At 38.0% G+C, this 24147-nt stretch overlaps 1 protein-coding gene across 1 annotated transcript in view; it reads left to right on the forward strand.

Annotated features, from left to right (window-relative positions):
- The window catches only part of AGMO (alkylglycerol monooxygenase), a gene marked incomplete at its 3' end in the record, with an annotated part of 197475 nt that overhangs the window by 20312 nt on the left and 153016 nt on the right, over nt 1-24147 (forward strand). The window contains exon 3 of the mRNA XM_081996664.1: nt 539-690. Coding sequence (XP_081852790.1) covers nt 539-690 — 152 coding nt within the window. The remainder of the gene's footprint in view (nt 1-538; nt 691-24147) is intronic.

A 24147-nucleotide genomic window follows, 5' to 3' on the forward strand; every position in this document is an offset into this window, starting at 1 on the left:
TCTCTCTACCAATTGCCCTTTCCACTCTTTTCCAAGGTACTGAGCTTTGTGTTCTCCTGCTACATTTATCCTCTTCTAAACTGAAGTGATATGCTGAGCAGCTCGCATATCTCGCTGCTCGCAAAAGTCCTGTAAGCTTCTGTGCCCTTCCTCACAATGGAAATAGTCAAGGTATTTTAATGTCCTACATTAGTGTTTAAGTATAATTGTGGCTATATGTCAGTCACTTGTGAGTTAGCAAGGATGGGTTTCTTCCAGACTTAGGAGAATAGGAGTGCTTCAGCCTTGGGAGCATGCCTAATGCCACAACACAGGTGGTGAGTGGGTGAGGACTGATCTTAAAAACCTCGTAGACCTTAAGCAAAGGTTCCACTGAAGCCAGTAATAGTATTACTTGACAAAGATTGCAGAACTTGGGAGGATGGTTTTATGTGTTACAAAAAGACTCCCATCTGAGAAGTGGTAAATATATAGTAAAAAGATTCTGTAATTAAAGTTGACAAAATTATGGATAAAACTTTTTGGATCTCCATTTCAGTGTTTTATTCAGAAGTGTCGACTTAATCAGTTATATCTACGTATGGAATAACTACAGACTCTTTGAACTGCCCTGGGACTCGCCATGGACGTGGTATTTGACGCTCCTGGGAGTGGACTTCGCATACTACTGCTTTCATCGCATAAGCCATGGTAAGAGTTAAAGAGTTTTTCATGTATTAAAATACAAAATATTTTAATTATTTATTAATAAAATGAGGTATGTTTTTGTTTCTATACTTAATGTACTCTAAGCATATATAGCTGCTCTTCTTCCCAAGGATTAGCAGAGATTCACTTTTACTTTGAGCATGGAAAGCAGTTTATACATCACACTTTGTATAATAAACACGGTTTTGTGAAAAGAGGGAGTATCATTTTGAAAGCAGTACTACAGCAAAAGTGAAGTATCATAGGAAAAAAGTTGGAAATACATAAAAATTTAGGGTTAGTATCCCTATATGCTGGTATGAAAAATACAACACAATACAGATAACGATTTCAAAAGAACCTTGTGGATGTACAAAATGGAGGGCTGTAAAAAGCAAGGTAGCTAAAATAATGACAGGGCAGCTGGCAACCTTCATCTGTTTCTGTGTGTTTTAAAAATATTTTTAAACGTTCAATCATTGTTTAATTGGTAAATGAATAAAAGTGTTTCTATACTTTACATGTGTATATGGATATAGCTATACTCATATAAATAAGATATTTTAGAAATCCTGTCTGCAGTTAACACTGGAATATGTAAATGCGAGCCTTGCCTTGTTTGTGGGGTTTTTTAAAGTACACTTTTAACCCTACTTGCCTTTACATGTGGAAGAGAAAAAGCACGGTTTAGAAAGGATTTAACTTTTACTTATTGTAACGATGGAGCCCATGACATTTCTGTACATATATGTTGTGAATATCGATTCCTATGTATGTCTTGTTACATATTTCTGTTCTCTAGTGACAACGTTTTTGCTCTACCCTTTAATATCGTATCTGAAAATGCAATAACACTTTCTATCAATCGTAATTTTGGGCCTGATCTAAAGTCCCTAGCGATGAAATAAGAATCATCTTGCTGTTCAAGAGACTTTGGACTGGGCTTCTCAAGGCAGGGCGCCCACAGCTCGCAAAAGCCGTGGGATCTAGTAGCCGTAGTTTATGTAATGCGCTTTCGGAAAGGGAGAATGTTTTGGTGCCAATAGGTCAGCGGAATATATGGAAGTAGGTAAGAAAGGCGCCTGAGCTGCTGCGGGGAGTGGGAGGGAGGGAGGAAAGGTCCCTCCCGGGTGGGGATGGCGGGTGGGGGCGAGAACAATGCAGGGTGGGTGCAGGGGGACAACAATGCGGGGGGGCCCGCGGCCGGGGGCAAGGAAGCGGGGGGAGCTGGAACAATGCGGCAGGGGGGACATCGCGGCTGGGAGCTGGGAGCCCTGCGTGGGTGTACGCGAAGACTGGGAATACGCTTCGCAAACAATGACATTAACAGTGCTGGCAGGGCTACAGCCTCAGGCTGAGAACTGGACCAGATCAGGAGGCTATTCCTGCATTTTAAAATAAAAATAATTGCCTTCAAGTGTTAGAAAATCACTAGCTTGGCTGTGCTTTCACTGGAGTCAGTGGTAAAATTCCCACTGGCAGGGAAGGGAGCAAGGTCAGCTCCATGCTCTATAAAGCAACTGCACGTATTTCTGTTCCTGCAGTAACACTGCATTTACTCTCATCTGTTTTTCTGTATTTTGAGGGGATTGCACATTTTGAAATGAATCACGCTAGCAGTTTTAGAATTCAGATCCAAATCAATTCTGTCTATATATAATGGAGTTGAGGAAACTGCATAATAAAATGCCTCTCTTGTCTTAAGAAGGTTAGTGCTGAACTGTTCTATAAATGTTAATTTTCTCTTCTTCAGGTTACGGAAATGTCGCTCACTTCTCTGCTACTCAGCAGGGAACTGATGCAATGTTATAGAAAATCACTCTAAATGGAGATTTTAGCTTAACGAACACTCTTTTCTCTGGTCAAGCATTGATGAAATCCATAGCACAGCAACACAGCTGTGAAAGTCGGCTGCTTCGGAAGTTGCTAAGGAAAGTTAAGTGTATGAGATGCTTTTAAAAAGTAAAATGTAAACTCCTGAAAAATATTTTTGCACTTTGAGACGTGAGGGCACTGAAACAGTCTCTGGTACAAGTGGACGAAACACACCCTTGTGCTAGAAAGTGACAGGGCCTGGTGATTCAGGCTTGGATGCTAGAGCAAAGTTAACAATTAATAGCACATGTATATTCCAGAAAATTCAAGCTGTGTGGGCTTATGTGTGGGGATGTAAATAATAGCACTAATTGTTTCAAACTGGAAAACTAAAATTCAGATACATTTTGTAGTTGTTTCTTAATACTCGAAATAATTTTGATACAAAGAATCATCGTCATCATTTAGCTTTTCCTTGTCTCCAAGCAATAACTTGATAACTCAGACCCCTGGGTTTTTACTACCTTATTTCATGTTGTCCATGCAATAATGAGTTTGTCCATTCTGCTGTTTGACTAAATAGTCTGAATCATTACAGATTTCTTCTGTAGCAGAAACTCTACTGTACAATATCAAGTTTTTACCCAGCACTTGGGAAACTATTTTTTCCTTTTCACTATACGTGTGTAATAGCTATTATCATAAACCGAAGTTATACAGCAACAAGAGGAAGTATTTTTAGGTGTGATCTCATTTTGCAAAGGATAGAGTTATTCTAAGTATGTGCTTGTATTTTCCATTGTTTGCAGTAGCCACTAAAAAGTTAGAAAATACAATGTTTCGCCACTTATTCCAGCATTCTTCTGGGCCTGATCCAAAAGCCATGGCAGTCAATGGGAGTACTTAGTTAACCGCTGCTTTTTCTCCTGGCGTTTTAATGAATTTATAAATCAGTGTAACTTTTCCCTTTGTTTCAGTAAAAACACCAGTTATGGCTGCACTACTAAGGAAAGTAAGCTGTAAAATCACAGGTTTTATTTTAATTTTTTTCAGGGAAGAGTATGTGTGGGTTTGAGGGATTTTTAGCAGATATTTTAATCTAGCATATATGGATTACTCCTCAAGTTTCCCCTCCAGGTGCAGAGTCCTTGCAGTTACTCCTGCTAGCAAGGGGGATTCGGCGGTCCCAGAGCAGTGCCGAGCCCTAGCCGTGGTGCAGCACACCCCTCCCTGCGCCCTGGCCTCGCGCATACTCCTGTTGCACACATATGACAACGGCAGTAAGGAATTTGGAGGCTCTGTAAACTAATTTCTTCAGCAGCCACACCTTGTAATCAGGGGAGGAAATCTAGAGACTTCCAGATCCGTGCAAAAACAAGACACACACGCTTGTGTGGAGCCCGGGTCCCAGCTGCGGGGCAGCGGGGGCTTTCATGGCCGACTTGGGCACGGGGCCTCCACTGAACCCCAGGACACCCCTGGGCTGAGCAAGGCCCTCCGCAGCGATTGCGCTCTCAGCCCCACGTCCCAATGGAGGACAGTGGGGAACAGTAAAACTCCATTCCTCTGTGGAAGGGAGTAGTTTTTAATCGATGCTTCCCAGGGAGGTGGCATCCTGCAGAGCCGTGTGGTTTTCTGTCAGCCGGGGACCCTCCGCTCCTCTTTCAGGCCCTGGAAGAAGCTGTCCAAGTCTGGCAGCCAGCAGGTTGAGAGAGCCTGTCTCTTTTTAACGGCAGCTTCCAACACCTCTTCTTTTGTTCTCCTTTGCTGCTGGGGAATTTCCATTGCTTCACTGTCCCTCCCCTCAGACAACCTGGGAGAAGCGAGTTTCCTTCAGCAGGGCCAACCTCTGCAGCCGCTGCATTGTTCTGCCAGGGCCGCGGCGGCCCGTGTCAGCCGCTCGCCCCCATTGTCCGCGGGCGGCTTCCAGCCGCCCTGTGGGATACGTGACACGGTCCCTGTCGGCGAAAGGCCGAGCCAATATGAGCTGATGGTTTGAGTTATGCGCAGAGGTCGTAAAATAGACCTCAACTGATAAGTATATCCTCAGCAGATTCCCCAGCTGCTACATAAAATTTTGAGTTGATAGTGTGTCTCTTAATAATTCTCGGTTTATTTATGGTGGGTGAGAAATAAGCTTTCTACCACACCAGGCATATTCTGGAGCAATAGACTCTGAGCTTCTCGGATTCTCCCACCCCACAGGACTGACCTTTTGGCCAAGGCCAGCTTCTGAAGGGTCAGAGGACAAAGAAGAAACCCGGAAAACTCACTTCACCTTTGTCCCTCAAAAGCCCATGCCTCAGATCTGTGGCAAAAGGTCTCAGCTGAGGCCATGGAGGAGGTTTTCTGTCTAACATTTCCAAGAATTGGAAGCTTTGTGAACTTTTCATCCCTTGTTTTGTAGATTTTTTAAAATAGGGGGTTTCTCTTAGCCATGACTCACATTGTTCTGCCTCTTCTCCCAGTAAGCATCTTTTGTTACAGTTTCATAGGACAATTTCTTCAGCAGCAGAGCTCGCTTCAGAAGTTTCTGGCTGCTCGTTCGTACACCATGCTGCAGTTCACCACCCACTCATTTCTGGAAAAAACCTCCTGCACAGAGACTATGTGCATCAGATCACTGAAATAGTCCATGTTAAAAAACAGCGTTGTGTTGTGTTTCTTTCTTAAACAGTTCAACTCATTTCAGTAGTCGTGGGCTCAACTTAGCCATGGGGCAGGACATGTAGTCCTGCCCAGCGGTCAAAGGACATAAGCAACATGAGACAGACTTGCTAGTGCAGAATCTATGGGATAACTGGAGACTTCAGAGAGAGCAGAGGGGATTTTCTGGGTCAATAGTGCACAGGCAGGTAACTCATTCTTTTGTAAGGAACCAGAGTGGATAAATTTGAGCAGGTAGTGTCTCGAGATTCACGCCGTTAAAATGACTGGAATGGGCAACAGTAGAATCCAGTCCTATTCTTTCTGCTAATTATATACATAGTCTGCTATAATAATCCTAATATGTTATCACTTTGGACACCAGTGCAATGGGTCATCATCGTTGAACAAGGAGATGAGTTTGAACCTGCAAGCTTGTTAAAGAAAAAGACAGCAGGGCTCAAAGCCTCTTCACCATCTACATTTACTGCTCATTTTTTGGAGGGTGTATTGGAATCATATGATTGTGCTATCTTTATTTATCTGACCCATTCCTGCCTTTGAAGTGCTCCTTTCATCTGCATTTTATAATGTACTTGTCTGAAGTCAATATATTAGAATGGACTTGTTAAGTAGATTTTATATTAAGAATTGATAGTATATTGAAATAATTTTGGATTTAAAGGATTTCAGATTTATGGGAAATTCATTATAATAAAATGATATCTGACTTTTGTTATTGGGAACGTGGTTGGAGATACAAGTTTTTTTCTTTCAGGAAAATCTGCATTCCCTGAGAAATACAATGTTCTTTTACATGCCAAAGGCTCCATTTGGGAGGGATGGGTGGTAGTGTGTTTTTATGGTTGTCCTTGCATGTGGGAAAATGACACTGTTTACCAGACTAGAAATTCAGTGCCATATTGATTATTCAGCATGAAACAAATTTAATTCCACCCCAGTGAAAGACAGAAACTTTGGGAACTGTCAAGCAACTGAATGAAGCTCTGCTCTTTTTCTTGTCACAGCTTGTGTTGATTGCAGAGGGAATTGATACCCAGTGATTAAGAGAAAAATATTATCTTCTTGTGAATTTTACAGAAAAACATTTTTTGCCATTCTGTCAGTTGTTTTTTCTTATTTTTTAAACAGCCTTGGAAAAGCAGGATATTAAAATGCTGACTCTGCTTGCCTCAGAAAAATAGCAAAAGCAATAACTGGTTGTCATATTTTCTGTTCTATCTTCTGACTGATTCTTGTCTAATACCTGCAGACAGCATAACATGAACTGAAAATAAATAGAGAGTTCATGTGATTATGATTCATTCCCTGCTTTCCAGCTCCACTGTAAATAAACTACATAATTTGTTATTTCTTCTTTTACCCTTCTCTTTTCAGAAATAAGAGGTGTTCCTTTACCATGTATCATGTAATTTCCTGAGTGGACGCTGAATTTGTAGAAGGCCACAGTCAATCTTAGCAAACAAATTTGTTGCCATTCCTTCTAATATTTAAATGTGTATTTTGGTTGAAAAAGTTCACCTGAAGACTACTTCAGCTGCAATGAGTCTTCCTGACACGGAGTGGTCTAGGGTCCCATAAAAATTATAGGAGCCTGTCTGTATTGTTTTCAGGTTGTTATTGTTCATAGTAAGTTCCTGTTGTTTGACAGACTGTGATATCTTGTGTACTGGCAGGAATAATGTTCTGATATGGGGTGAGGTTGACTCATTTGGTCTGTTACATTTGTTGTGGTACATACAGATATCACAAACCCCTTCCTTTTTTACTTGAGGAGCTGTGAGACAGCAGGTGACTTGCTGAAAAATTTCTGTAACCTGAGGAGTTTTGAAGATGGGAATAAAAGAAAATCCACTAGAGAGCTTTTGCTTAATTTTAATTGTTTAATATCCAGAGGAGCTTTACAGGTGAACAGATTTTCTAACTCTGTGATATGCTAAAGGTTGTTAAGAATGATGGTAATAACAAATCCACTGACAGGTTTGGACAGCAGACAAAGTCATCAGCTGTGGATTTTTGGCTCTTTAAAACTGCTGTAGGATGTGTTCCGGAGTAGGAATATGATGTAACGGAGGGTAGGGCATAGCTCACTGCTACAGGTGAGGAATTAAACTCCTTGGGTTCAACATGTAATCCAAGAACACATAAGCTGCTTAACTTTGGGTGATAGAAGCGTGTTACAAGAAAAGTCGTATGGTTCTTGTAGTTTTTCTGTAAATATCTGGTAATTGCTTTTCTTTGCCACAGAATACTGGGAGAGATGGATCTCTATGGTTGTTATGAATTAGTCCTTGATATGAGTATAAAAGCAATCTCTTTTTTGATAATGCCAGAGACAATTTATCTTTTAATCTTAAATACAATGAAAGATGTATTCATGAAAGCTTGAGCCGATACTATTGTGACACATTTTTTAATTCAAAAACTTCAGGCGGTAATTTCATCTCCTCTCAGCACTGTATTGTCTTTTCTCAGGTTCCCACCATTAAGACCTCCGGCAAACTCCCTGGTACAAAATTATAAAGAAACCATATTCCTCCATTTTACTTGTTAGTCATCTTTTCTTATGGCTGGGAAAGGGGCCAGCACAAGGTTAAAACCAAAATCCTACTTTGAGGATTTACATAATACATTGGTCTTCTTGAGGCTACATATATAGGTATACATTAACTAGAAGTACCTATGGGTGTCTGGAGGGTAGAACCTCATCTTTTTCCTACCTGCAGTGCCTGGGTTGTTCCTGAGTACACAGACTGGGGAAAAAGCTCTGGATCTGCTTGCACCAAAGCAAGTTTGCAACATGTTTTTACAGTAAAACATTAGAAAGTGTAAAAAAAAAAATCCTTAAATATTCAAAACCATGGGGAAAATATCTTTTTTTCATCTAAAATTTTCGTTAAGGTGCTAAAAACTAAACTTTCTGAATCTTGAAATGAATTCCTAAAGTCATTTGTGGCATGGCTGTCTTCTGATGTCCCACGGAAATGTGCACGGTATGTGGGTTAAATGAGCAGTTGTAATGAAGAAACTGATACATTGCACACGTGGCTGTTGTGACTACAGTTACCCTCCTGACAAACTGATCTGATAGAAGTGTCATTGTGCATGAACAGTTTAAAACAGTATCTTATGGGATGAAGTGGGAGAATAAAATTTGGTATGAATTAGCATGGGTTTGACCATTCAAAGACACCCATCTTCATACATTCGTATACTTGGCTAGTGCTGCCCTCTAGTCTGTGCGTGTACATTTTAAATAGGGAAAAAAATAATCACTTAGTCTGAGTGGAGACATGAGTACGAAAGCATCTAACTCACTGTGCAGAGAAACAGTTCATTTGACATACTTTTCCAAGTGTGTTGCTGAAAACCAATGAAATGGTGCATAACACTTCTTAAGGTGTTATAGAACATACAGTAAAATATGAATTATCCAAGTTTTGAAGTGAATCCTTTTGCAGTTAGTGAGCATGGGAGAGGAGAAGCTAGTTCTTCTGCAATAGTTTGAAGATTTTATTTTTATGGGGTTTTCAGTCAGGTGACTTCATAATTTGAAGAGAGAGACTGTATGTTTGGAAGTTCACCAATTGTTCAAGCAAAGCAATCCAGCTATGTCTGTCTTCTCATCCTTTTTTGTTTCTGTCTCAAACTTTGAATATATATCTTATGATAGAAACTTATACTTAGGGTAAGTGAAAACCCACCTGAGAATATATATTCCTGTTTCCCTTGATCTAGTTTCAAGCCATGTTACTTACTTTGGCTAAATGCTTCTTACTAAATTAGAGAGAAACATAAAAATGCTTACTAATATCTATTTCCCGAACAAGTTGCACACAAATCACTTGGTCCAGGCTCTTTTTAAACACATTTCTTTCCTAAACCAGTTGTAATTACTTTGGAGATGCTAGCTCTGATGCAGCAGCTTTGCACACTGTCTCACTAGAGGACTTTGTCTTGCGCTGGAGGGACGCTCAGAGAGCGGCAAGGTTCATTTTTATGTCCCTTCCATGTTTTTTTGCCAATCTGCTGAAATCAGCAGATCAGCAATAAAAGGTACCAAATGTAACAACAGTTTTTAATTTGTGATATGAAAAGGTGATTGTAAGGAATTAGACTTGGAGTGAAAGCACACGTCTCATAATTCATCAAACAGCAGCAGTGGTAACTATTTTTTGTCACTAAGTTTTAAAGTAGAAGCAGAGGCCTAGAGAAATAAAAGGCATTGTTAAAACAGATGGCCCATTGAGATGCTTGTGCTTTTTCTGCTAAAAAGATGTTGTTTTTCTCCTGCTGTGCTAGTAAAAATTGCCTGGTCATTATTGCTCTGTTTGTCAGTCTGTATAGTTTTAGCATGGAGAAAGAAATGCACGCAGCACTATGCCTCTGCGCCTGGCTCTGAAGCAGCACTTTAGCTAATAGGCACTATGAAGACCTTTAGTACTCTGCAATTTCAAATGGCTCTTTTGAAATTTCTTTTCAAACACTTTTCAAACTGCAGAATTTAGCTTCGGAGCGCCGTCACAGTCTACCTGCAGGGAAAGGTAAGGTGGCTTCTGGGGCACATATGTGGTTCTGTGGCTGGGGGATGTGGAGCAGGGACATGGAGCTAGCTCTTTTCCTGGGGACACGGACTGCTCTGAAGGGCTTGGCCTTGTGCTTCTGTTCCTCAACGGGACATTGCTAAAACTCCCATTTCTGGAGTGTTAGGATCAAGGACATATCAGAAATATCATTGCTATTTCCATTTCTCCCAAGGACCCATGCTCTTTATGCAAATTTTTCTGTAATTTGAATACAGTTTTCTGGTGTGTATCCCTCAATACATGTGTATTTTATATATGTCTATGTAGAGAGAACATTTTAAAATCATATTTGATATCAGCTGATGTGACCGAAATATTTCCAAGTGTGTACAATCAATCATTTCAGAATTAGCCAAAAGAAAAAAAAGATTGTCCATTGCTAATTGCACCCTCAGTTTTACTGACTGACGTGGACTCCTTACAAAGAATAGGTGCATAATTATTTGCAAATTTGAAAAAGGGTATTTTTTTTTTGCTATGAGTAAGAAATTTAAAATGACTTTTTAAAGCAGACTAGAAGTGCATTCCACCCCAACCCCCAAATGGCAAGCTGTTCCTTTCAGGATATTACTCAGGTTTCTAGAAGCTGGATGTCTGTTATAGTTTTCCTTGCTTGCTAAAAATCTAGTGAGGCCATTACCATTTAAAATACTTTATTATACATTGCAAGATTGGCAATTAACATTTAAAGTGTGTTTGGAGCAGACAAAACATTATTGTATCTGGACAATGTTCTTTGCATGTATGTTCCCTTCAATGCATCTTTATTGCCTTAATTCAAGTATTTAAACTGCCAAAAATGCTTTTTGAGTGTAGGAACGGCAATCTCCTCCACATCGCACACTAAATTGATAGCATGCTGGTGAAAGGCGTAACTTAATAAAAATTACTAACTGTATTTTTTGCATTTTTTTATCTTTTTAATAGCTAAAATTATCAGTAAATTCTTTTTTGGCATAACTTGTTTTTGGTTTTGTTTTGTTTTTTTTTAAATCAAATATATTTAATCTACAGTATTTCTCAGTTAGATTTTCTCAAGAATTGGTAATTGTCAAACCTGAATATATTCAGCAAGGTTAAATATTTTAAAAATAAAATTACTTTTTTAATCTTAAAAATGAAGACATGTTCCAAATAGAACATAAAGATCCTATTGCAAGAAGGTATTTACAATGTTCTTATGTATAAATCTGCATGAAAAACAGATATCCCAAATAAGAATCTCTCAGCTGTTGTCATGGTATTGATAGTTGGATTCCGCAAAGGACTTGGATTTTAGCACTGGATGTTGGCCTCTGGGCTACTTACTTTGATGGCTAAATGGGAACTGAAGTATTAAAAAAAATAATTTCTGTTTCTGGTAAACAAAGATTGTGGATAATCAAATCAGATTGACATGAATACATGGGGAAGTGCAAGGTTTTGTAGGGTCCGGGAGAAGGACTCTTGATTCTACCTGGTTTTTAACTTTCCGGAAACTCTTACAAACTTTCCTTCTGAAAAAAAAGCCATGACCACACTCAGCCTCTCTGATGAGGACAAGTAGGTGGCCGTCATTACGCAGACTATCAGTAAAACAGAGGAGGCATCTCTTCAGACAATGCAGAGCAACCTGGGCACGTGACCTTGTAAAACATGGGTGAGATTTTCTTTTGTTACTTTTAACTTTAATAAAATTAAGATATTTCCTTTCTATTTAATGAAAGTATATCACAACTATCACTGTCGTTCTAAGAATACCTTGCTGTGTTATAGTTGTAAGTTCAGCAGTGGCAAAGCTATGGCTAAGTGTAAAAAGGGAAGTGCAGACTCTCAGATTGTAGTAACACTATGGCATGTGACATGTTTTCACAAGGAATCATTTCAGAAATCAATGACATCATGTTCATGCTTTCCATCAACGGGAAACTGGCCTATTAAATTGAGACAGAAAAAAGTATGATTTTTAAAAATTTTATTTTACAGCACAGTGGTGTAAAGGAAGTACATTCTTTATATGTGCAGCATATATTTTACATGCTTTTATGTTTTCTTTTATCTTCTTTTAAATTATAGTCACTATCAGCACATATGGATGCTGAGATCCTAAAAAGTTTGTAGTCATAAAAATAAAATCTTACCTTTTTTCAGTAAGGTAACCTGTAGTGTGAATAAAAATAAAAGGAGTTTTTCTACCTCAAACTGTCTTTTAATGTGCTTTTGATTGGAAATTACCTTCTGTTTAAAAAAAAAAAGGAAATTTAAAAAAAGAAGGGAACTGTTCCTGAGTTGTTTGTTGTCTCGAAGTGATGTGAGGCAGGAATGGGCAAACCTGTCAAAGCCAACTCTCAAGTCTTTCTCACTATTTGCGACTTTGCTCTTCTGATTTTTCTTATCCACTCATTCTAACATGAAATTTTAATTGTTTTTATTATAAATGTTGTTTTGGTACTTAAACATATATTTATTTGTTGATTTACAGTTGAAAAATAAATCTGAAAGTATTACAGAGAAATGTAGAGTTAAGTATGTAAGCTTGTTATATCATTAGCAGCTTCCCTTGTACCATATGGTTAAAATGAATCTGAGTCATGAACGCTCTGCAGCGTTCCTATGGGACAAATGGCAGTGTGCAAAATGCCCACAGTACGCATATGAAATAAATTCATACTAAGCAACAGAATTTTAAGAAGCCATAATAATTTGTTTATGCTCTTTTGTCTTTAAATATGGGTATGATTTTTAAGTTAACCTCTCTGCTAAAAGCACTTCAACTTCACCAAGCAGAGTTAAGTTGGAAAGCATGAAGCTGGTTCAAAGAAATAACAAACGAGAAGTGAATGCAACCTCGGTTAAACAACAGACTTCAAAAAACTCATTGCATAGTTTGAATTCTTTATTTCTTGTATAAAATATTTTGCTAAGCAATTTCAGATTGGATACCAGGATGATGATTTGGGAAATTTAAAATCAGCAGTAGCTTTAAATTACTGAATAGTAAGAAAAACTAAACTCTTAATTAGAAAGATTCAGACATGATTGACATTTTCCTTTGCTAAATATGTGTCTTTGGTAATAACATTTGATTCTCTTAGAGTGTTTGGGTTTTTTTTTCATAGTTAAACTGGAAAGTGTTTTGCAAAGGAGATGACTTTCATTGTACCACTCTGTAAAATAGGGGAAGGATGGCACAGGCAGATGAAAAGACTTTCCTAGAACAGGGGCAGAGCAAGGGACAAACTCAGGGATGAGGTCCTCAGGCTGGTGCCTCCAGTCCAAAGGCAGTGCTTCCATTACAATGATTCTGCAAGTGAAGTTTTTGGGGTTTTTTTTTAATTTTATTTTATTATTTTTTAAAGTGAATTGATGCATTTCCTGTTTTGTGACTATCCCAAATCTGAAGTTTAATTGGCGTAAGTTTTACTATATAGTTTATTCATAAATCAATCTGTATTCTTAGTTGTGATTTGAGTGGTTTCTTCTGGATGTATGTAACACTTAAAAAAAGTCTGTTTTAAGATGTAGGATATTTTGCATACATTGCAGATATAACTGCATAATAAACACAATTGCATATGTATGCTCCCTGTGGCTACAGAAGTACATATTCACAGAATAAAACCCACAGTCAACGGAATCCAGACTGCTTATTTTTGTACTTACTGATATCCCAGAGAAAAAGGTAAAAAGCAGTTTATAAAACCTGGACAAAAGAAGGATGTAACTTTTTTTTGTACTCCCTTGGGCTAAATCTCAGCTGAAATAACTGACAGTTTTTGGACTTACTGAAGGAAATGATGAGTGAAGATAAATATCCAGATGTTTGCTAGCCAGATGTGTAAGGTTACATTTTGGAAGGCATGAATGCTCTACCTGTGTCTTCTGAGAAGGAAGTTGTAAATAGTAAACATGCTAAATTTTTATTTCTACAGTTTTTTGAGAAAAACAGGCGTTCAAAGTAAAACTCTTTGTTTAGTCTTCAACCTAGTGTCTTAAGAACAGATGCAGGTCGCACATGCAGATTTGCACAGCATACAAGTGGGATTTTTTTTTTTAATGGCCATTATGTTTGCGTGGCTAACTTAACACTCTTTGTGCATTGTTTTTAATTTAGGGGAGATGCAGCTTATGGAACTGTCTTAATTTTCCAGCAGTAGGAAATAGGTGTGTCGAGTCTTTGAAAGTTTCCTATTTTCTGTTCCCATGTTTCAAGCTGCTTATTTATGACAACAAAAAATTTAAACCTTGACTTTTTCCCCTCTTTCTCCCGCCTACGCTAAGTCTCTGCCTTTCCCACCTAACATACAGGTCTGCTTCTTTTCAAATAAATTGTTGGAAGCGGCTGCCTGCTCATACAGCAGCACAGCTCATCTCAGCTTGTGCTTGCTCTCAAACTTGGGAAGAGGAAAGAAGAGTCTTGTTAAAGTCAAGTAAATAACCTAGCTGCTAGGCAGTAGGAAAAATATCGGATTTGATTGTGTATTATTCCCATATGGGTGAGATATATTTAAAATTGAAAAGGAAACCAGCTCCCTTAAAACTTAAAGGGACAGATTTTCAAAAATTGGCAGCCAATTTTCGCCTATAATTGTACTTAATGTGGAAGGGATTTTCCTCTGCTGATGAGGGATAAGAGGGTCTTGCCACCAGACTAGCAGTGAGGCAGAGGAGGCCCCTTCCAGCACGTAGATGTTGTTACTGGCCAGATCTTCCTGTCCTTCCTCAGGCTAAAGATCTCCCATGGCCCGCAGGGCCCTGGAGAGGCGGGCGAGGGCTGGAGCCTGCCCCAGTGCATGGGAGGTGATGAACTCATTTATGTGAATTCCCCGCTCCTAAAGGAGCTCCAAAACAAGCATGTCAAGAGTAAAACTTTTTTTTTTTTTTTTAAACTTTTAGATGGGGTTATCCTTCTCCTGGGCAGGCAGTGTTGCAGCATGTTCCAGCACTGCAAACTCCCTTAAATGGCATGGCCTGTAATTTTAAATGGAAACAGCCTTGAAGGGCTTTTTTGTTTATTGTGCTTTTGTAGACTTGTTTTTGTTTCCATTCTGTCACTGTGTAAACATTAGAAAAGATAACTATATAATTACAGAAGCCCAGTGTCTTCCTCCTTATAACAAATAAAGAGCTTCCAGAAATCCTTGTCTCGAAGACACAGGCTGTCCAACCCCAAATTTCTTCAATGACTTACTCATTTCTTCCCAGTTGTGTATGAGAACAAATATGGTCTGGAACATGACCCAAAGATTGGCCACTGCTAGCATGTAGAAATAGCTTGTTTCATTTACAAATGTTTACATTTCAGTGTAATCCTCAAAACATTGCTTGGAAGTGTCATATGCTGATAGGGAAGACGTTAAAAGGTGCAAAGAAAGGTGGAGGTATCACCAGATGCAATACTTGCTGTCATGAGTCTTTGCATATAGAGAGGGAAGGGGAGCGGTTAAGAAGTGAGAACAAGGAAGAGGGATGGAGAGTAACCACGAAGAAATGAGTATAGAGTGGTATAATCCTGGTCCTGGGAGTTCATCCCTGCTCCAGGGGCAGCTACTGCTCCTTATGAGGAGAGAATAAGTGTCCAGGCCCTGGGAAAAACCCCTTCAGCTAAAGGTTGAGTAACCAGGTGGTGCTTGGAAGCTGTCCCACTTCATCACTGTGGTTCTGGTGGGCAATGCAACCCCCAGGCAGGCAGAGGGTCTGGATCCTGCCACCCACCTGCTCTTCCAACTCGCGGCTGCACTTTCCTCATGCAGGTGGGGGGACAGGAGACCAAAGTGACAAAACACCTAGTTCTGATTTGCTAGTCAAACTAGTTGTTTTTCAAGCATATTGTGGTGGCTTATCCGCATGTGCTGCCGGTGTTGCAAGGTCTTGCCTGTCTCAAGAACTCTATTTGTGGTGTTGGTTTTGAAATAACTCTGAGATTATTTTTTCTTTGGCTTTGATTTTTGTGCCTATAGGACACTTTCTCCCCCCCCCTGCATCTCAGAGGAGTGAAATAATTTTCATAATAGTGGGAAGGGTCTAGACTACAGCAGTTGAAGTGCTAAGGGAAATTTTAGACATTGCAACAATAACTGTGTAGAAGGAGAAGACTGGAGCAGGGAAAGTGGGGTACATTCAGACAGGAAAATGCAATGGATCTGCCTGAGCGAGTGGGATATGGAAGCACCACTGGATGGGGGGGAGAGCATGGGGAGGGCTGGTTGGAGCAGAGGAATGTGACAGAAAACAGTAAACATTGGGGCGATATGGAGTAATGTATGCAGAGTCAGGACGAGTTTAGGAGGAGTGGTCTGAGGCTAAGGGAGGAAATTTATGATGGATAGATTTACAGCTACTGCCTGACAAAGTTGAGGGATAAAGCCCTGTCTTTTAGAAGTCAGCAGAGGTTTTGTTGTTAATTACAAAATGAGATTTTGCACCGAACATGAAAAAAAGTCCTCTTTTTATAGCAGGCACTAAGAAATCCTCTATTATTGTATACAGCTAAATTGAAATTTTGCCATAAAGTTTAGGCAGCCCTCTCTAGCCTGCTGAAAATACACTAGTTGCTTCCCAATTAGTTATGCTTCAAAAGGTTATGATTGTCAAGCAAATATAATAATTTTTCAATGTGTAGAACTGGCAATAGTAGTTTGTAGTGGATGGTTTGGGTAAAATTATCCTCTACTCTCTGTTATGAAGGAAAAGGCAATGGCAAGTGCCTGAGGACTATATTTTTGTGTATACTATGCATATTTTTTGTATATTTTTATCTCTTAAGAGATATCTAAGATTTTTCATTTGCTTATGTTCAATAAAAGGCTGTACTAATATTTTTTAGTTACACAGAGATTTACATCTATTTGTCGAGTAATACAAGCATCCCTTGAGAGGAGTGCTACTGAGTGTTAATGTAATTGCTGAAAAGTTTCACACATTTTTTAGTTGGGAATAATAACCAATATGTAGTGTCTTTTGTGTGAGGTGATAGCACAACATTTTACACATTAATCAAAATAATTCACAGCGCTTACTTCATCTTCCACTCTAGTAGGATACGGTTACTACACAAATAACTTTAGGACAGGAAGTAAGAATAATACTGTAATTAACTGAAATTGCAGGGGAACTTAGGTAGTCAGAATGTAATTATGCAAGGCAGAACTCAGTCAGGAAACAGGATTAACTTTCCTGTTCTTTTGAAAAATGCCAGATGATTGCTAATATTTATAAATGGTTTTTACACATCAACTGAATGATGATGCCTGTGACAGAAGAGCTGCCTTTAAAATTATGCTAAGCAGTTGGTTCCTCTCTGACTCAGTGATAAAGATGCTTCCTCCAGAGGCAGCTGTTAAATTTCCTTCTTGCAAGATAGATTTCCTTAACGGTGTCACATCCAAACATTGGCCCAATCTTTATAAGTTTGTCAGGACTAATTTGATTGCAGTATATCCAAAGTAAAGTCAAATTGAAAATGACTGAGTAAAACTGGTTTATTTTAGGAAAAAAACCCCAAAAGTACATATTCTATGCTGTGTCAGACACTGATACATGAAAGTTCAGCATGGCAGGTACTGACCCAATAGTGAAATGCACAGCTATCTCTAACTTTTAAAGGATTTCGAGACCCCTCCATACTTTAGTAGAAATTGTTTATATAACCTGTATCATTTCTGAAGGTGTTTGCCATGTGGTTCAGAGGTAGCACAATAGCGGTAAAGTCAGAATTAAACTGTGCCAGAAGAAATAGAAAACAGGAGTTGTTACTAAGTATTGTCAATTAAAATCCAAATGAAGAGAATGATATTTAGTTCAGGAAGAAATTCACTATATCTGTGATTTGCTCTAAAGAGAACTTTGGAATGCCCATTGAAACCAAAGTATTGCAGCCCCCAGGTCTGACTCAGGTGACCGCTGTATTGGCAGCGGCTTTGAATGCTAAATATTAGTAGGGTCGAAGGAGCCACAGTGTAGTGCTACTGTATGCTAGCGATTCCCATACGTGAGCCACAACAACTTGAATTGTAAGCCTGGGGTTGTTCTTCAGGCAAATAATTAATTTAACCTTTGATTATTTTATTTGTTTATTATTTATTTTTAAAATAGTGCTTTCAATACTTTAAAGGGTTTTAAAATTAAATTGCTGACTACTATGTTAATCTTTGAAACAAGTTACGGTTGTTAGCTCTTTTGAGATTTCTTTTAAAGTGAAAATTCGATTTTTGCTTCTAAATTTCTTTTTTATCCATAACTGTTAATAACTCCTTAATTTTCTATAATCTGTTAGGTTGATACACTACATTTACAATATGATGACCACTAAATACGTTGTTTTGTAAAAGAGTGCATGATGTTATACTGATTACCGTTTAGTGTAAAATATTTATAATACTGTAATCTGACATTTCAAAAATATTATTCTCAATGCAAGCTAAAATTATTGATGCTATACTTAATTTTACTGCATTGACTGCAGTAAAATCACAATAAATCCTATGCCTTCTTAATGATCTTGAGAGATTTCTTCTGCTTTTGACATGTATATTTGTATGGAAATAAGATTTCAGTAAGCAGTATTGCTTACATTAGATGCCTAAATGCCAGTCTTTCTGATCAAATAGCACACTGAACTCAAGGGCTGAGGTGTGACAGTTCTGCATCTTGCTTTAAGGAAAGCTAACCGAAAGCTTACTTCTGCCTTTTTGGCTTCCTGTAGCGGTGGGCAGATCAGGAGATACAAAACGTTAATGCTTCGTACTCACTAAAGTACGTCTGACATCATAAGCACAATTCTGTGGTATTTCTTAGGGAAAGACTTGCCAAGATTGTAAAGAAAATGTTTTTGCAGGGAGCCTTACTTTGTCCTGACATTTATGTGAGGACACAATTCGCCCTGTACCTTTTAGTCTTCCTCTTCCTTCAGAGAATAATGAAAGGAGCCTATTCATCCCCGTCTCTTGGTGTTTTCGTGGAAAAATAATAGTTCAACTGCACAGGCCCAGTCCTCATCTGAAATATGAGTAAGCCCTGGAGCCGGAGCAATCTGTGCCCACTGCATATTTCTACCAGGACGCTGGAGTGTTGCCATTGTTAATAATGTTGAACCTAAACCCAGCATCCACAAATGAAAGAAACAAGATAAAAACACAAAAGATCAATGCTTATAGTATAAATATTCCAAAGATCGTGTTAGAAAAAATATGTAGGATAACCGTTTATTATTACATTAGGTTTAAAAATATTTACACTTAGAAATGGCCTTCACTCATTTTGTAGTTGGGGAATATTCCTTTGGGAGCAATGGCAGGATGTTTTCTGTTAACCTCGTTTTTTTTTTTAACTAGAAAAGGAAAAACTTTTCTAGCCAATTTTTCTTTTTTTCTCCCTGTAACTAGGTAATAAACTTGTATCTAAAAAAACACTTGCTAGAAAGTGCTGTTATCTGTTTAAAATTTACGGAAGCACTGTATTTTAATGGTACAATAACTAATGCTCAATTATAGAGGAATTCCTCCGGAAGAACAAGTCATGACTGCAAGTGCCAAATAAATCTGGTGGTGTGACATGGATAGTAAAATTTCATAACAATAGTAATCTGAGGGTTATGTTTTCAAAGCAGATTGTGTTGATAGTACTACAGCTGACCTGGCCATCTTTGATTTGGTGTGTATGTGAGGTATAATGCTACAAAGCTGTTAAGGATTGAACAGGGTGACTCACTGTATATGAGGTGAAGAGTCATAAAGTTATAATCCAGATTAAGTACTTTAAAAAAAAAAAAGATACTGTGGCTGTGGAGTTCTCAAAAGCCTGTGCCTTTCCTCGTGTTGGTAGCCCTAACCGCAGTGTTGTAATCCGAATGTTGACTGTCAAAATAAAACAAAACACTTTTGTAAATCCCTATAGGAAGAAAAATACTTAAATATTGAAGGGGAGAGAGAAATGAGGAGAACCTCATTCAAAATCGGACTAGTACCATACAGAATGAATTTAAAAACTGAATCACCATTGGCAGTCAGACATAATATGTAGGAGAGGAGTTGCAACTTCACTGCTACTGTGAGTTGCAAGACTGCTGCTGTGACTAGTATTGGAGTTGACAGGGAAACGGGTAAAATTTTTAGATTCAGAATACCCTCAGCTTCTATGTCCCTGTGGTATTATATTTGTTAATGCTATTTTTTTTCCACCAATGATTCTTAAATCTTAAAGAATGAATCCTGCTGTTCTCAGATAAGGTATCTATGTATTTTAATAATACGTTAAGTTGAACAAAATATTACTCAGTTTATTCTTTGAGATAAATTCAAAAGATTTTCTATTGCTGAAAGTACTAAATACAAACCTGCCACAAAGTTTTAATGCTCCTTTTATTACTTGTTAATACATTTGCTTTTAAGATTTGAGAAAAAATATTGTCAACCTCTATTACTGTTATGATTTACATTATTTTTTTCCAGAGCACCACAAACATTCTGGTAAAAATGCACAGCTGGCTTCTTAAAGAAGTCCATTCCTCATTCATATGCTGGAAATATGACAGAGTAAAGATCTGAAGTTTTCTTACAATTTCAGATTTCCTATTAAATGTGCCAGTCCTGGCAACTGAAGACATATTCTTAATGAAATAAGATGAATTGCTTTTAGGACTGTAAATTTGTTTTGCAGATTAGAAAGTTTTCAGTGTTTCAATTTAATAAGTGAGTCAGAAACTTTAATTTTCTAGTTGACTGAAGCGATGTAGTAAGGCTTTGTATGAGCATGATTTGCAATCATATAAATTCTGTACAGGGTGCATAAAATAAGATTATTTTTCATCTTTACGAAGCTGAGGAAATGAAGGACTGGGGAATTCATTTAACAGTTTTTAGTGACTATAGGTGACATAAGAAGCATAAATAAGTATAGTATCTCAGAAGTCACTCATCATTTGATTGCTGCAAACATTAATTCCACAGCATAGCGTGGGGAATAATTACTAGAGCAAATGGTTATTTTGTGGTGTCTTGGATATGGTGATGTCACTGACATTTAAAAAGAAAATGTGTAGAAATCAAATTTTGTTTAACATACAATTTATATAGTGTTTAACCATATATTCATTTTAAATAATAAGTACTAACTCTATAGCAATACAGTAGCAAGTACCAAAACCTAGAATTTAAAATTCTAGGTATCAAAATTAGTTATAAGGTATGTAAGTCTATGGAAATAACATAGTTTTGAGAAGTGACTCCACAAAGCTGATACTTAAATATTTCTATTCTAACTGAATGTGTGTGTGTTGGTAAGGATTGCGATTCATGTCTGTGTGAGAGCCTGGTACATTAGGACCATAGTGGAGTAGCTCTCCACTAGCTCTACAGATAAAGTGAAAAATGTTTCCATTGTTCAGAATTCCCATCCCTTTTGAACATTAGGTGACCTATGGAAAAACTACAAACATAGCTGACCTTGTGGTGGAGAAAGAAACAGGCACGGCAAAGAAAAGGCTGAATTTCTTAAGAAGATTCTAGTTTGCCTTACTTTGGGCAAGACACTGAACTGTTGCGGGGTAAGGACTGAGGAAAGTTGCTGCTCTTGCCTGGGAAATTAGGGAGTCATTTGGGTTGGAGCCTCCTTTACATGTGGAAAAGGTCAGCGGAAACGTTACTGGGGATGTGCTGAGGCTCTAGCACTTCCCTGCTGGCTTAGGAGGGAGGGCCTTTCCCTTACTGTGCTGTGACTTGTAATGTACTTTACATCCAACCGTAGTGGAGGAAGTATGGAAAAGTCATTTTTGCAGGAAGAAATGTTTTTGAACCTGTGCACTCTTAATGGATGGCTATTTTTATATGCTCCGTTATAAATATATGGAGTATTTTTCTATTTTAAAATGTTTACTTGAGACAAATGAAAAACTTTAGGCACTATGAGGGGTGAGGCCAACTAGGGTAACAAAATGTATCGCTTCTTATAAATACATCTTTAAAATTGAGTCATGCAGCTGTTGAATGACGAGCAAATTCTGATAGTCAATGTCCTGAAAACTTGAGAGCATCCCTGTGATTTTCTGTGTATCTATTAACTTCTTTAATTGTTACTATATTATACAACTGTTGAGTTGTACATATAAAAATATAACCATAAATAATGCCTAAAGATGCTAGTAGGTAATATTCTTGCCATAGTTTTTAATGCCATATTCAATACATTTTAAAATTGTATTTAAGTCTAATTTGTTTTTAAATTATATTGGTGATATCCTAAGTATGGAGATACCTAGAACTAGAACCAGAGCTTTCCATTTGCCAGTCCGAAGTGAATTGTCAGTCACATTTTCAGGTCATATCTTGGAACAGTCATGGACTTCTGAATCACTGTGCTCTACTTTTTGGTGTGATAACCTGTAAGGTGAGACAGATCAGTTTGCTGAGATAAGCCAAAGTATGGTCAATATAATTTTTTGATTCATTGGATTGATCCCATGCTGTGATCCTGAGTCAGTATGAGAATTAAAGGAAAATAATATAGATCTGTGTTTGACCTGAGCACCAATTTCTGATACTTTTTAAAAAAGCTTGGATTTAAGGGAGAACATTGTACTGCTATCTCATGCCTGAAGGGAACAACCTAAGGAATACTTTTTCCCCTGAGCGACTGAAGAACATTCTCTCTTCCAGAATAGCTGTGTTCTGTAGTACTTGCTCTTGTGGAACTAACTGCTGCTCACAGGCATGTCCTTAGCATAGCTGGTTTATTTCTGTTTGCTGTGGAAAAACAGAGCTCATTGCAAGCTCCAAGACTATTCTGACAAAGCAGGATTAGTCTGTGTTACATTTTGCTGCCTTGGTGTGCAGTATGCAAAAGAACTAATTGCAGGTTAGCTTGCAAGATTCTACCAGTCACCTGGGAAAGTCTTCACACTTGGTGGCTTTTAGCTCATTGCCTTAAGCAGGAATTAGTCTGTCCAACAAGGACATATAGAACATAGGCACCCTCTGAAAGCATATTGTGCTGCCTGCTGTTTCACTGCCTATGGAAGACCTTAACCATGGATTCGGAGAAGAACATACCTTAAAGCAACTTTCAAAATTTATGTAGTACAGAATGATGATCAAGTTTTTGGGAATGGTTTCAATTAGTGATGGCAGATACATAATTGCTAATATACTCTTTGTAAAGGTGAGAACGATTCAAACATTTATAGTTTTATAAAAACATTTTTGCATCTGTGAAATTGCTCAAAAGAGGGAAAAATATGCCTTTGTACGGCACGAATGTTATTTTACTACTGACACATTCTGACTCAGTAGAAACATGTGCACATATTTTTGAATGAAAGACTTTTCCAGTCGCTCAGTGTTCAGGATGAATTTATTATGAAATATTTAAGTGCCATTAATATTCTCTTTGAGCAAAATAACAGCTTTTGTGGGGGGTCAACGTTCATTCAACTTGTGTCCTTACTCTTAAAATTGTCCATCGTGTGAAGTGTTTGTTTCATTGATCTACTCTCCTCCTGGCCAAAAAAAAAAAGCGGCAAATTCTAATTTAAGACAGGTTAACCCCCACTTCTAAACACAGTAAACGGATGTGGCAGGGACAAAACCTTCAGTCCCTCTATCTGTCTTATTAGAGTTTGGAAGCAGTAGTCTTTAGTTTAATAAAGGCCCTGTCCTCCAGCTGGATTTGTGAAGGGAAACACTCCCACACAGAGCTGATTGAAACTAATGCTTCTTTTATGTGAACATGTTATACCTATCCAGACCTTATGGCACTTGATACAGTGAATGCAATCTACTAGTCATCAGTATTTTATAAAAGTGGACAGTTTAGTCTTGATGTCTCAATACCCTGTCATATTACAAGCTTCTATTTATCATTTAAATAATTTGCATTGTATAGTGCTTGTGGTTTCTTTATGTTGTTGATTTCTATATTCACTTTAAAACTTGATTTAAATTCCTTATGCCTTTTGCAGTACATTACCAATAAATGCTTCTTGCACATTGTTCATTTTATAGCAGAGAATATTACTTTTTTATTGGTAATTGCACAGCAGATTATTATGTGGTGAAAAAAAATCCATTCTTTTCCTAAGGCATAAAACCAAGTTCCTGTCTGTTTTGCGGATGTTAAAAATCCCTTGACACTCAAAGAAGAAGAGTGGGAGTATTAGCTCTCAGGAACCCTTGGCGGAGTACCCATGAAAAGAGTCTTTCTCCTCCCGGCACAGGGGACTATGCTTGTTAGGAATGCTTACTGTGAAAGAAACACTTTATGTAATCTTAATAAATAAAATAAATTTAAGAGCATTTTCTTAAACAGGAGGGGAGGAATGGGAACAAGTTCAACTTTTTATGTTATTAAGAAATACACAGAGTAGGACAGATTATCTGAGGATTTGTCCAAGCTTCTAGGCATGACCTGCTTTGGGGAAAAT

This window comes from Phaethon aethereus (assembly GCF_964289735.1).
Source record: "Phaethon aethereus genome assembly, chromosome: 2".
Classification (NCBI taxonomy): domain Eukaryota; kingdom Metazoa; phylum Chordata; class Aves; order Phaethontiformes; family Phaethontidae; genus Phaethon; species Phaethon aethereus.